General features: G+C 39.0%; 1 protein-coding gene across 1 annotated transcript; it reads right to left on the bottom strand.

Annotated features, from left to right (window-relative positions):
* Positions 1-4,651: 4,651 nt before the first annotated feature.
* Positions 4,652-14,569, bottom strand: mrpl39 (mitochondrial ribosomal protein L39). The gene is made up of 10 exons (XM_022195643.2): positions 14,365-14,569; positions 12,608-12,814; positions 12,299-12,438; positions 11,737-11,836; positions 11,577-11,644; positions 10,203-10,315; positions 9,675-9,740; positions 8,863-9,016; positions 7,371-7,418; positions 4,652-4,793 (listed from the first exon to the last, which is right to left on the bottom strand). Exons 1-10 carry the CDS (start codon positions 14,405-14,407, stop codon positions 4,728-4,730), a joined length of 1,005 nt encoding a protein of 334 aa, XP_022051335.2. The 5' UTR covers positions 14,408-14,569; the 3' UTR covers positions 4,652-4,727.
* Between the last annotated feature and the right edge of the window lie 666 nt (positions 14,570-15,235).

Consider the following 15,235-nt stretch of genomic DNA (forward strand, 5'->3'; position numbering starts at 1 on the left):
AAAGAAGTAAAAATGTAAAAAATAAAATAAAACAAAAACTGTAATTTTTTTTTAGAAAAGGAATAAAAATCTTCCAAATTTGGAAAGAAAAAAATAAAAACTGTAAATATTTAAAAAATAATAATAATACAAATCTTCCAAATTTGGAAAGAAATACAAATTTAAAAAAATAAAAACTGTAACTGTTTTAAAAAAAATAATACAAATCTTCCAAATTTGGAAAGAAATAGAAATTTAAAAAAAAAAAATTGTATTTTTTTTAAAAAAATGAATAATAATCTTTCAAAAAAATCTAAAAAAATCTAAAATGATTCCATACATATCAGTAAAATTCTATTATTTTCTTTAAGAACATTCAGAAAAAATCAAGCAAAATCCAGCAAATTTCACTGGATTTTGGTTGATTTTTTCTGAACGATCTTAAAGAAACATTTTTTTGTAACATTTATTTTTTGCACCAAAAAATGTTCCCAAATTTCCCAAAAATGTTGAAACCGTGGAAGCTTTCACTGTGAAAATATATATATTTTTCGACATTTTCAAACTTTAAAACGGGACGACAGGAGGGTTAAAACATTCAGTCAGTCTCTTTTCTGATTCCTTGGGATAAAACAGAGAACACACGGCTGTTATAAATTAATTTCTAGGAGTGAGTGTTATAGCAGCTATCCAGAATTAATCGTATTTGAGCAGCAGGCGCAGCGATCATTCCCAAACACCTCTCGAGCGCGACAGCAAGCGAGGAATTCAGGGCTTCGAGGCACAGATTCAAGCATCTCATACTGGTGCTGGTGGTGTGGCTGGCTGGAAGTCTGAGGGCATCTGTCCTCGGGTGTGTCTCGCACATTGTCAGCGGGGTGGGGGTAGCGGTGGAAGTAGTCGGATGCTTGAGTGGGAGCAACAGCTGCACAACTTTGTTCTGGCCCGAGGATTCGCTCAATCTCCTGTTGTCTCGGATTTGAAAGAAGCTCACCGGAATATAAAGACAATCTGAGCTTAAATGGGAGTTTTTGCTGAATGTAATTTGACTTTTTGTGTTTGTCTGAAGGTAAATAAAAGGGGTTAAATGTCAGAGAGGCGACACCATGGGGGAGGGGAAGGAGGGCGGCTGGATTTACTTTATGTCGCTGGCAGTCATTAAACATTAACAGCTGTCTGGAACCACCTGCACTGTCACACACATGGTCCGCTACTGTGATTATACAAACTGTTGGTGCTGCTTTAAGTGGAGCAGGAAAGAGAAACACTTGATACTTTAAAGCAGGGGTGTCAAACATGAGGCCCACGGGCCAAAACCGGCCCTCCAGGGGGTCCAATCAGACCCACAGGAGGAGTTCAAGTGTAAAAATTACAGAGAAGACATTAACTGGAGATTGTAAATTTGTACAACTACAAATTTAAAATTATTACTAGACCATGTCAAGGTGTTTTGATTATAAAGTAAAATACTAGATTATTCTTTTGTCATTTTGTGTCGCATTTCTGTAATAAGTTGTCTTGTTTTTGTAGTCTGACTTTTGTTGTTCCTCTCATGTTTTTGTCATTTTGCTTCTGGCTTTTGTCGTTTTGTGCTTCCTTTTTGTCTCGCTTGTGTTCTTAGTCTACTTTTTTGTCGTTTTCTTTCTCGCTTTAGTCATTTTTGGTCTCTTGCGTTTTGCTTCGTGTCAAGCGTCTCATTTTTTGTCATTTTATGTCTCATTTTTGTAATATTTCCTCTTGTTTTTGTTTTGTCTGATTTTTTCCTTTGTCTTGTGTTTTTGTCGTTTTGTTTCTCGGTTTTGTCATTTTGTTTCCTTTTTGTCTCAATTGTGTTTTTGTCCAATTTTTAAAAATCATTTTGTGTATCGCTTTATTCTTTGTTTTGCGTTTCCTTTTTGTCTCGTTTGTGTTGTTTTGCTTCTCGCTTTTGTCATTTTTGGTCTCATTTGTGTCATTTATAAAATTTTATTGTTTCGTTTGTCCATTTGTTTTGTCACTTTGTAACTTTTCTATGAATTTTTTTGCCTGTTTTTTCTTGTTCATGTCGATCGTCTCATTTTTTTCTCATTTTCTGTCTCGGATGTGTCGTTTGTCCATGTTTTTTGTCGCTTTGTAACTTTCTCGTCCCGTTTTGTGTTGTTTGTGTTGCTTTTTGTCATTTTGTGTCTCATTTTTGTAATATTTTGTCTTGTCTGACTTTTGTCGTTCGTCTCATGGTTTTGTCGTTTTGTGCTTCCTTTTTGTCTCAGTTGTGTTCTTAGTCTACTTTTTTGTCATTTTGTTTCTCATTTTAGCCATTTTTGGTCTCATTTGTGTAATTTTTTGTCTCTTTTGCGTTTTGTTTCGTGTCAAGTGTCTCATTTTTTGTCATTTTATGTCTCATTTTTGTAATATTTCCTCGTTTTTGTTTTGTCTGATTTTTTCGTTTGTCTCGTGTTTTTGTCATTTTATGTTTCCTTTTTGTCTTACTTGTGTTGTTTTGTTTCTCGCTTTTGTCATTTTTGGTCTCATTTGTGTCATTTATAAAATTTTATTGTCTCGTTTGTCCACTTGTTTTGTCACTTTGTAACTTTTATATGAATTTTTTTGCCTGTTTTTGTTTTGTTTCGTGTCGATCATCTCATTTTTTGTCATTTTCTGTCTCGGATGTGTCGTTTGTCCATTTTTTTGTCGCTAAAACAGAGGAAACATTTGGAGTTGTGGTTGTTTATATCTTATTATGCTCTGATTTTACATCAAACTGTACTGAAAACGGTCCCTGAACTAAGATGAGCTTCACACTCCTGCTTTAAATCATAAAAAAAAGAATCTGAAACAAAAAGGAATCAACATTGCTCCAAAAGCCCAGAAGTGCTCCTAATACCAGGGGAAAAGGTGACTCTACAAACTAAAGATGAATACTTACAGCTTTGTTTCCATGCTTGTCTCTTCTCTGCTGTTTTAACACAGCCTGCAGTTCAGCTGAGTTATGAATGGTTTCTCAGTTGCACCTGGGAGCACAAAACTTTCAGTCTTTTGCTAAATCTGGTTAAAACAAACTGTTTATTCATCGCGGTTGATTAAAACATTTCACCCAAATAAGTGACTTTGACAGAGCTAACCATCACTGACCAATGGAAAGCTGAAAATCTGCGGATTCTTTCCATTTTTGCAGCATCTGAATGGTAAAAGCTGTAATTTCTGGGGTTTAATGTTGGATTTAATGAAGAAAATAGCAGACCTTTTGCTACTAGTGTCACCCCTTCACCACCTCTTACCTTTTGTTGTCACAGCTTTGCTATTTGCAACTGTTTGCCAAATCTCTGTATTCAATTACTCTTTGTTGTTTTGTCTTAGCCTCTGTCTCTGATAAGCAATTCACCCGAAACACCAGTGAACACCCCATGAGAGCAAACTTCAAAAGAATAAGAGTGAAATTTCTTAAACAGGTTTCAAAGGATTAACCAATAACTGCAGCCTAAGGGTCAATACATAACTGAGGGACTTTTGAAGTCCATGGGATATATTCTGCATACATTTTTATTAAGAGTAAAAGTTTTGATGCTCATTATGATCACGTCTTTACAAATTCCAGAATTATTTATTCTGGGAAAAAAAAACATTTAATAAAAAAATGATTGGATTTCACTAAAATGTCAACTAAATAACCGTCCCAATTTAGTAACAACCACCTTCTAATTAGCTAAACAATACTAAAATGAGCTTATTTAAAAATCCAAAACAGGTTTTGTCGTTTTCTGTCTTGCTTTTGACCTTTTGCGTCTCATTTGTCATTTTATGTCTCGGTTTTTAATAAGAAATGACTGGATATCACTAAAAAGTGAACTAAATAACCGTCCCAATTGAACAACCACCTTCTAATTAGCTAAACACTAATTAAACGAGCTTATTAAAAAATAGTTTTGATTGACAGATATTTCTTCTTTGGCAATACATCAAAGTTCATATGGAAAATAACAACAATATGACCTGCTCTGCATGATGTCATTTCCTCCTGAAGAAAAGACTGGAAGACTCCAAGGCTTTGAGTTATTTAATATGAAGTAATCAACAGGTTTACTGCAATATCTTTAGAAATAACTTCCTATTTCAATTTTACTCAGTTTTATATTTAGAAGAATCTTTAAAAATGCCATGTGGTGTTTGGTTAAAGGCAGCCATGTTGATTTTAGGCCTGAAAACAGAAAAAATTATGACACAAAAAGTCCCGCAAAAAAAAAAAAAAAGTTCCGCAATCATATATTGACCCGTAAACCTTCTTTACACGTGTATGTCTCGGGGTTACAACAGCGACATTTGTGGACATCGATGATGTACCTCTGGCAGAAAGCAGAAGTGTTGAGTCTAACGTGTCAAATCGCCTGGAATCCTGGAGAAGAAAAAGAAACGGCCTCATGGCTCCGGTCCTCAGGCTCGCTCACACTTTCTCACACTTGCCAAACACACTCCGAGGATTGAGAACCACCTGTTTGATGAGTGACAGACCCAACAGCTGCACTGCTGCCTGACCTTCAGCCAACATATACACACTCTCACACACACACTGCTGTTGTTGTTAAGCAAACTGCTGACACACACACACACGACATTTCACTCTCCCAATCAGCTGAACAGTTTAACTCCCCCCTCCCTTCGTTTTTATTAGAAAGAGATGTGTGGAGGTGACTTATGGTGCGTTTTTACACATTTATTGAACAAATGATACAGTGGGATACATGTCAGAAGTGTGTTTATGTGTGTGTGGGAGGTTACAGAGGAGCTTCCTGGCTGGTTGGAGGAGCTGGTGTCCCCTCTTCAGATCTTGGCACATCTACCTGTGATAAAAATGAAAAAGTGAGACTTATATAATAAAAAATAGGAACTGATTTATTCACAAGAGTCCTCTCTGCAGCCCATTTCTGTAGAAAACTGTAACATATCTATATATGTTAGCATCTTTAAAAGAGCGTTTCCTCAGGGATGTTAGAGGGGTGTGGGGGTTTGATGTCCCCCACGGGTGAAATTTGTGTGTTTTCAGCGTGGGTGGCAGTGTTTGGAGCGCCAGCTGGAGGCAGACGGGGGACATGCCTCCCTACCGCCTGCAGCCGGCTCACAAAACGCGTCCGCCCGCCCACGCCTCGCCGCTTTCATCAACCTGTTTCTGCAGAGTCCTGTGTGCCGCCACAAACAGGGGGCGGGCAAAACAACGCTAATCTTTCAACTTTATAATAAAACACCTCAGCTCTAAAGCATTCTAAGGGGAATCATTATAAAATAAAAAAGCTGAAGCGAATGTCAGGATACTGTACAGAATTTAAGATGGATTCTGAACGCCAGGGTTTGCTCTTTCAGGACAAAACGCAGAACAATCTCTGCCCAACGTGGACAATCACTCCATGAAAACAACAGCGTCCAACTCACTCCAGTTCAGGGGGAGCACTCAGCCCAATCTGATTTCAAGTGGGACAAAATACATAAAAACAACACAAAATATTACAAAAGTGAGACACAAAACGGCAAATGAGACGAACGACACGAAATAAAACAAAAAAGAGACGAAAAAATGAACAAACGACAAAAACAAGACAAAACAAGACGACATGGTCATCAATATCCCCCGCCACATGTGATGTCTATGAGTCTACATCCAAAATAGTGATCATGGGCCATAACTCTGTTAAATATTATCGCACAGGTCTCATTTTCAAACTTGATCAAGGTGTCCATGGTGTGAAGCTACACACTACATTTCGTAATCCTAGCTGTAATAGTTTCCGAGAAAAGCTGTCCCCTTCATGTCGGACGGACGGACGGAGGCCAAACCTATATCATCCTTTTCCACTTCGTGGAGGCGGGGGATAAAAATGAGAAAAGCGAGAAACAAAACAACAAAAAAGTAGACCAACAGCACATTATCTAGATGATGTTAAATAGAAGCGGCCCTTCAGATTGGACTCTTGTCCTCCTTTAAGTGTTTTATTTGTGCCCCATTCATGTTTAATAATGCCACCAATGTAGAGGTCTGATTTCCTAAACAGCCTCTGAGTGTGTTGTTTGTGCAAAGAACAAAAAAAAAAAGGATTTCCCAATTTAAAAACAGATTGTAGGAAAGTTTACCAGGAAGAAGTTCCATCTGTATGAATTAACGGCCAAAACTACAACAAGAAATACCAAAAATGTAAATAAACCAGAACAACGGCTTATTATAAAACACCACACAGCAATAATAGTAACAGTCTCTCAGGTGAAATACATCAGAACCTGTGTTTTTAAACCGTCTTTCCAGCTCTTGTAGCTGTTTGATAATCGTCTGTCACGACTCTGGCCGTTCTTCCAGACAACACAGTTTATCTGCAAACACCGAACAACGCCAAGACAACACAGCCGTCTGCGGTTTAGTCGAAGGAACGAAAACATTCACGTGGTCTTCTGTGATCTCAGCCTGCCGATGCAAGCTGCCGAAGAGGAGAAGAGGACGTGCATCAGGCTGCTTCTGCTGCGGTTTAAACGTCCTTCAGAGAAGTTTGAGGCCGGCTGCAGTTTATAGCTCTTCCGCTGATTACTGTCATGTTCTGTTAGCACGTGGGACGAAGAGGACAGGACGCATCTAAACGCAGCAAACAGACGATAATATGGAACAGTGACCTCCAAGGATAGAAAACTGATATTGCGACGCTCCTGCAGCAGGTCTGCATGCTAATCTTGTGCTTGTAAGAACTCCAGAAGGACGTGATCCAAATAGTCTCCACTTCTAATGAGTGTCCAGCTCCGGCATCCACACTTTTGTCTTCAATATAGTGCTATCTCAATTCCCTGAATAACCGGATGTCGGTGAAAATAAAATGTAGGCCACAGAGCGCGCTGTGTCATCGGATGCCAAATCAAGTGTGCCTATTAATGAGTAAATCTTTTTTTTTCCTCTCGCTACGCAATCAGTGATTCACGGAGAACGCCAGAGAAGCTGCAGCAAAATATATTTCGCCTAGATGGCTCCATCCAAAATTAACTCGTAGCCTAGTTTGAATTTGCAGAAATTAAGCTTCTTTTTTAGTCAAACTCGGTGAGGCGGATGGAGCGGATTCAACTCCGCATCACTCCCAATGAGAGCCTTGAAACCTGGAGAGATTTAAAAATACTTCCTCTGGCAGTGTTTTTGATGTCGGGTTCAGAAAACAGCAGTTTGTCCTTCACGAGGAGGATGAGGCCCGCTTCCTCCTGCAGATTACAGCCCACGACGCGTCTCCTCTCGACGCTTTTGCCAAAATAATAACGCAAAGTAATAAAAATAGCGGTGTTAAATCCTAACCTCTGGCTACTCTGAGGAATGAGAGCGGGCTGGATGAACGTGACACAGACCAACGTAACTGCTGGACGACCGTTTGAGGCAGAACACAGAGATTTGCTGCTCTTACCAGTTTCTCTGCCCGCTGCCTCAGTTTCCTCCAGACCGTGTGATGAGCCTGCAGACAGGAAGAGAAAACGTGACTTGCAGACACATGCAGACACCAAAAAAGTCCTTTAAATAAATATTTACACCTCTGTGCACGACAAACTTTGATCTCAAGATGATAGAATGTCATTTATTTTCTTCCACGGCAACAAACGCTTTGTAGTCTTCAAGAAAAAACTGGGACACTAAAATCTGTAATCGCCCAGATTGAATGTGAACTTATATAATAATAACTTTATTTATATAGCACCCTTAAGAACGGTGTTCACAAAGTGTTTTGACAGTTAAAACATACAACATAGACAATCAAACAAGATATAGGAGACAAGTCAGAGCAGTTGATTCAAATAAACCGTAAAAATGACAGTAAGGTAAATGAATAAAGAGCTTGATTAGCAGCCATAGCAAACAAAAAAGCTGTGCAGTTTTAAAAATTAAAGAATAAAATTGAGGGTTAAAGTTAGAAATTAAACACCAAAAAGTCAGAGAACTAAAAGATTAAAGACGTCTGCATTTCTGGAGGAATGAGCAGCCTTGGAGGAGTACCGAGGGCTTTTCTTCATAAGAATGTTCTCAGACGTGTAGATGGAACGGAAGAACAGCAGACGCCACTGCAGGAGACAAACTGATCCAGCTCGAGCCTGGAAAGCGTCCTAATTTCATCACTTCTATTTCTATTTTACACATTCAGTTACAGACATCTTTATGAACGCTTTGATGCACAGTGTGGGTCAGAAGATGCCCATTTTGCATTGGATGTGGGTCACTTTTGACTCATGTTGCACATCGAAGGGTTAATGAAGAAGAAAGGTTCCCTGCTCTCACACTGATGGTAAAACACTATATGTATTGTACACTGCTTCCAAATGTTGGTAACTGGCCTTCCTTGATCACTAATAACTAGCATTGGCCCTAAATAAAACATGTCACTTTATTTAACGTGGTTATTCCTATGGAGGCATCAGATACTTTGAATTTTAATCTTAATGTTTTAAAGCTCAACCCAGTAAATGTCAAGTTTAAAGTAGTTCAGATAAGTGGACCACTGCACCACTGAAATTTTCATAAAAAATAACTTAAAAGTTAATTAGAATGAATGCAGTTTCAATGACAGTCTGAGAATTTAATCCACTGTTGTCCAAACACACACAAGAAAAGAAATAAAACCCTGAAAAGTCAAACACAGAAGCAGATTGTTCAGCTGGGCTTCCTGAAAACCTTCAGTGTGTTCAAGTGAAATGTTGGAATCAGAAAAGAAAAAAACATCCCTGAGAGGCAATAAGGATGGGAAAGAGCGTCACATTTAAAAAGAGAAAGAAGAAACACCCACAAAAAGGGTAGGTAGGTGTAAAACAGATTATGTACAGCAATAAATTAAAATTTACAAAGTAGTAAATCAAAGGCAGCAATAATAATCGTAATTCTGTCATCATATCTCACACACTCATCCCTACCTGCAGCTGCAGAGGCAGAGAGACGCCCTGAGCTCGGCGGTGGACGCCCCAGGACCCCTGACCCAGGTTATGGAGGGCTGTGACCTCATACTGGGAGCACAGGCCGGTTCTGGCCACCAGGGGGCCCCCACTCAGCAGCACATGGTCTCCACATCTTCAAGGATGGGTAAAAGTCAAATGAGTGATGTAATAATAATAGAAGTTGTTTCAAGTGCACAGAAATGACATGAAGCTGAAGGAAAAAAATTAAGTCCGATCCATTCTAACTTTCTTCGCCAACTCTGTATTACATCATCCTGCATAAATATAAAGCTGAGCGATCAGAGACATGGTTTAGCTGTGGGACAGAGGAGGGCTCGTTTTTGCACTGCACCTGGTCGTGTACGAATCTTAGCACTTTTTGGCACAAATTTAGTGATATTGTGACAAAACTTGCAGGATTTGTCATCCTACTGGATCCACAACTCGTCTATTTGGGAACTTTACAGAAGAGATTTTTTTAAACAGCTTTGAGCCATCTCCTCACAGCTGGATGGTTGATGGAAATGAACAGCTGCAACTCACCCGAAAAGATCACATACACTCTGAGAAAGGAAAACACCACCTTTCTGAAGATTTGGCAGCCTGACTTGACCTACATTGACCCTCTGCCAAAACCTGTATCAGACTTATTATTAAGTATAAGCAGGATTATTTACACCGCCTCTTACTTTATGTTCTATTTACTTATTTTTTCTAACACTTTGACTATTACCTGCTTTGTGTATGTTTTGTTAAATTGGAAAATATTCAACAAAACAGTGCAAAGTCACCTGTAGAGCGTCACTGTGCCTTTGGGATTTTGTGAAGCTTTCTGTTCCACCTCTTCCTGTTTACACCTGGGAAAGAGAGTTGAGCAACAATAATCACCTTTGATTGAATGTACTGGAGAAGGAAAATATATAAGCGCAAAGAAAATATGGTGTCAAGCTACAAAATAACAAACGAGAGAGTTCAATCTCCCACAAAGTGCCATCAAACGGTCTCCCTGGCCTTTCCTGAAAGTACATTTACAGTCAGAAGACAAGGAACGAAAGCTAAATGCAACCATTCTCAGCTGATTATTGGTTGCTTACTGGTTTTCAGTGATAACCGGAAATTCACAGGAGCTTGCCTTCGCTCCCCAAAACTCCCCTTTTTTTTAAATCAAGGGCAGCTGCAACCACACAAACTTCACATCAGATATAAATGTTTCCCGCTCTCTTTCTGTAAATGACACTTCATCTACAGAAAGAAAAGTGCTGTGGAGAAATCCGTGAGGTGGCATCAGAGGAGGACGTAAAGAGTCGGATGGAGACTACCTGCTGTGTGAGAAAACCTCCAGCGCCACAGAGGGCGCCACTTCCAGAGGCTCCCAGGCCCGGTCCTGGTGGATCAGCTGCTGGGCCCCTCTGGTCAGAGAGCGCAGAGACTCCTGGGAATAAAAACAGCCGAGGAAAGGAAAGGAAAGGACCAGATAAAGACCCAGCAACCAAGCAACAAATAAAAGCTCTTTCCTGCCATAGACTGTATATAAAGTGGACGTAGCATCTGGCTCCAGAATTGAAGCCAACCTGGAAGTGTCAAAAACTTGCAATATCACGCCGTCCGCTAGGGTTGGCTCCAAAAAGCTTTTGCTCCATAGACCCCAATTCATTTTTGGAAAAAATAAAATTTGATAGACTGATTTTCTACAGCTCAGGATTTTTTCCCCGTTAGTTTTCATGGTCAAAATGAGAGATCAGGTGGCCGATCTTAAAATAAATCAATACTGAATTTTAAATAAATTGTTAAAGTTGGCGGAGCCAGGGGGCGTGGCTATACTTGATGGACAGCAACAGAAGCCTCTGCGGTAAAATGTGGGCGGGATAAGAGAGTTCTCAGCCAATCCTGCCCCCAGTTGCTCTCCGGTCCAGTCTGTTTGACGCTTTTTATGTCACTGGCTCCAAAAAATCCAAAACAGTGGCCAGGAAGTAGGAAAATCTGGGCTTCATTTTCTCGGCGTTGAAACCAACGGGTGACGTCACGGTTAGCTTATGCCTGTTTCCTGCCCTTTTTTTTTAAAAAAAGTACAGACGTGTCTCCTTTTGTTAAACACAAGATTTTTACTCATTTTTTAAAAAACATTGACAAGAATTTTCTTGCCAAATTGAGGTGATTTTATTTTCTTTTTCTTTTCAAAACTCTTAAGGAAAACATTTAAGGAATTACTTTTAATAACGAATAATTTTCTTTCTGAAAAAACAAATCCAAAAAATATTGTTTCCTTGTTTGAAAAAAATCCAAAAATTCAGCAAAAAAAAATCCCCACATTTATGAAAAGCTTCAGGAAGAAAATTCCAATAATTCCTTAAAAATTTCCCTTAAAAGTTTAATAAAAAAAAAATTGGAAATAAATCTCTTGTAAATATTTTCAAAAAATGAGTAAAAAATCCTAAAATATCTAAAATGATTACATATATATCAGTAAAACTTGTAATATTTTCTTTAAGAACATTCACAAAAAAGATTTTTCTTTTTCACATTTCTTTTTTTCACCAAAAAATGTTCAGAGATTTTCCAAAAATGTTGAAAATGTGGACACCACAAGTTTCACTGTGATTTTATTTTTTTCCCCCACATTTTCAAACTTTAAAACGAGTCAATCTGACCCGCAGGACGACACGAGGGTTCAGTGAGCTTTCGACCACACACACCTCAGACGGGGTCCATGAGTCCAGCTGCGGGTCGAGAAGCACATCACAGCAGAAAGCTCCCGACGTGACTGCAGGGAAACACATGAAATAGAATCAGATAAGCAGCACATGTCTGAACCTCGCACCACCAATCAGACACGAGGAAAAGCGCTCCTCTTACCTGGCACTTCTGGTATGCTGAGCAGCTCCACAGAATATTCGTCCTTGAACGCAGTTTCTATTACCTGACCCAGCAGGGCGGCACAGGAACGCCAGTAGGCCTGAGGGGAAGACATGGAGGCGCAATTCATTTCAAAGCATTTTCTGATTTCATAAAACACGCTGTTTGATTCTCTTGTCTGTTTACAGGTTGCTCAGTGCATGAACTTGCTTTTTTCTTAAAAAACTAAGGTGACTGCATTCAGAATTTAATTGTATTATAATAAAGATTAATGTCTAATCTTTAAACACATATTACAGAATGTCATTTTCCAGTGCAAATGGCTCCTCTGTCCTTACAGTACTGTTACTCCACGCAAAGATGACAAAAAGGCACATTTCAGCAGGATCTGTACTGTATATTTCTCACTTTTATGCAAAACTAGATTATTTTTCCAAGATTTTTTGAGCTCACAATGAAATAAATATGCGTAAGGAATTATTAATTCTACTTTTGAGGATTTATTGGATTCCCTGACCTTCCAAAATCATTAAGAAAATAACATTTTTTGTTATCAAAGTACCTGATTGACCAGTGTTGGGTCGCCGTCTTTAAATGTGAGCAGAGTGAGGGAACAGGAGCTGGTGAGGGGCTGGTGGAGAGGCCACAGTTCTCCATCCACCAGGGCCAGAGCGGAGTTCTTCACATGATGATCTGTCAGATCTGAGGGGGAAACAGTTCATCAGAAGCAAGTAGTTAATCACACAGGAACACAGCATCAATGCATCAAAATTAAGCTTTTACTTTCTTACCGTGGATTGTTGTAGTTAAGAAGATGTTCAAATAGCTGCAGTGAAGCTTAAAGTATGTGGATATTGAACATGATACTTACGCCTAGCACAGCTGAGTGGAGTGGACATCCCTCTGTTCATGATGAGCAGTGTGCCGTCCAGGCCTGGGCCATGCATGGACACTTCTATCTTCTCGATACGAGGGTACAGAGCTCTCTGTCTGGCCTGCTCTCTGGAGAAAACGGCATTGCGCTGACTGCGAACCTCAGCAGGCAACGGACGCAAAGATGCTGCGGCAGATGCAAAACCTGTGGATGAGAGGAGAGATGAATGGAGGAGGGAGGTACACCAGGGGGAACATTAGGAATCAAAGGAACAGCAGAGGATTCTCAAAACTCAATAAATATTTAGTTGAGTTTCTTAAAAAAAAGAACACATGACCTAACCTGTCAGGCAACAAAAAATCTGATTGGAAATGGTGTCCAATTCGGAACAAACAGAGGAAACGCCTGAAACTTTTCTGAGCATCTCCAATATCCAGATCTGTACACAGAATTTAATTTAAGAGACATATTTTGGAATATAACTGTCCCTGAAATGCAACAGCTGCATTCATCTATCTGTGCTACACACACACAACAGTTACAAGAACTATCTTAGCAGCAGCTCATTATGTGATCTAAGTGCTGCTGAAATGTTAGCTGTGTGTGTTTTAGTGTGTGTAGGTGATTTTCCTAACAGTTTTATACAATAGGATGAAGACCAGGATAGGCAGAGACAAAGTGGACCAACACACACAACAACAACTTTGTCAGAGGCTCAAGAAATAGAACAAAAACTCACATGAAAGTCCAACTAAGGAAACTAAATCAGTGACTTTCACAACAAAGTATTTATTACACAAAAACTATATATTATTCATATTATTTTCTCATATGGGTGCTGCTATAGAAATGCTATGCCACCACAAATAAGTGCACTGTTAATTTTTTTTGGCACAATATAGTTTCTAATAATAATTTTGTCTTATTATTTTCTGAGCATTTCATAACAAATTTTGCAAGATATGTTAAAACACATTCTAAAGTATGTGTATTTTTTCACTGTAGTGCAAAACTGATAGAGAATCACAGAATATCAGTTGTATTAGCACCAACAAATACATTTCTATCGCTATTTGCACTAAGAGAAAGAGGAATGTTTTACTTTTAAAAGGTGCTTGAAGTCAGGATGTCTTTTACTTTGACATTCCTGCCAGCTTGTACTCTTCTAACACTGACTGATTAAAAAAGCAAAAGAAATCACTTACAGTAACTTTGTATTTACTGTCACACATTCTGAAGTCATAGAGTTTGTCAAATTTGATAACGAGGGTTTAAACGTCATTATTCAGAGCATGTAATATTCAAAATAACAATTTCTAAAAAAATATTAGTGTTTATGGAGCTGGTTGCTCGTCGATAATGTGACGATATCAAAACCTATTAACTTGCATTTGAGACTAAAAATATCCACACTGAAACAACAGAAGACATTTCACAACTTTTAAATTACCTTCTGCATCATTTGTTTTATGTCAAAGCTGGAAAACACGACATGTTAACGTGTAACGGGAGGAAACGCACAGGTGTGTTGAATTACATTAATCAAGGTGCTGGTATGTTAGCTTACTAGGAAATGACATAAGGACGCTAAATATAAAACGAAACGTTTATTATTTATGACATATGTGCTTTTCCTGCTATGCAGAGTAAAGAATTATCTGAAATAAAGGTGTAATTACGCAGCTTACAAAGCTAACGGCTACTAGCTAGTTAGCTCCCATGCTAATGCTACACGTTAACAAACGGGTACTTACGCCGCCGGAAGACTTGACACACGCTCCTGGTCGCCATTGTCATAAATATTCCACCAAACACATAAAAAATAACTAAAATAAATTCAGGTAAAGGTTTGCTACGAACGCTTATGGTTGAAGGACGCCATGCCTGCTTTGTGTGCAACGTCAATTCAGGTCCGGGGAGGAAGCGGTTGTCAGAAGCTGGACGTTCCGAGTGACCTACAGGACGAAAATGCTGTTCTGGTTTGTGACAGCAGGTGTCGCTGTTGGTAGTGGTTTAAATGAGGGCTGTGAAAGGAAAGCCCTGCAGTAATTATTCTTTTGAGCTTCAGTAAAAGGCAGCTGGACCATTTTTGGTTTTTACCTCTCATCCAAGAGGCTTCTTCAGTTCTAACTGACTGATAGAGATATCCAGATACATCATCCTCAGATCACGTGGATAAAGGCCCAGTTACAATATACAACTCACATGATATGAATGGCTGTGAAACTGCCATGAGAGGGATCACTCAAGATGTTATTAGTGGTGAAACTATCTGTGGAGAGCTCTCAAGACTGCATTATAAGTAGCGGATAAGTGGTGTTCAGAGATGTCTTGTCATCTCTCTTGAACACTGCTGTCCTCAAATGAGTGAGATCTCTTCCTGGAAACTTTCAGCACCATTAACATCTTGAATCATCACTCATCTGACAGTTCCACAACCATTCGCACCTCAAAACACGTGAGTCTTGGGTAGTTAATAGACCTTATTATGACATTAGTCATGCCATTTCAGGATAATAATATGAATCTGGGACTCCCTATTGGTCAATTAAAGCTGAAGACGCCTCTTTGATGATAGTTGTTTGCTACAACTAAGGGTTAAACCTGTTGTTATAAACCAGAAGT

The sequence above is a fragment of the Acanthochromis polyacanthus genome, chromosome 22, assembly GCF_021347895.1.
Source record: "Acanthochromis polyacanthus isolate Apoly-LR-REF ecotype Palm Island chromosome 22, KAUST_Apoly_ChrSc, whole genome shotgun sequence".
NCBI classification, from domain to species: domain Eukaryota; kingdom Metazoa; phylum Chordata; class Actinopteri; family Pomacentridae; genus Acanthochromis; species Acanthochromis polyacanthus.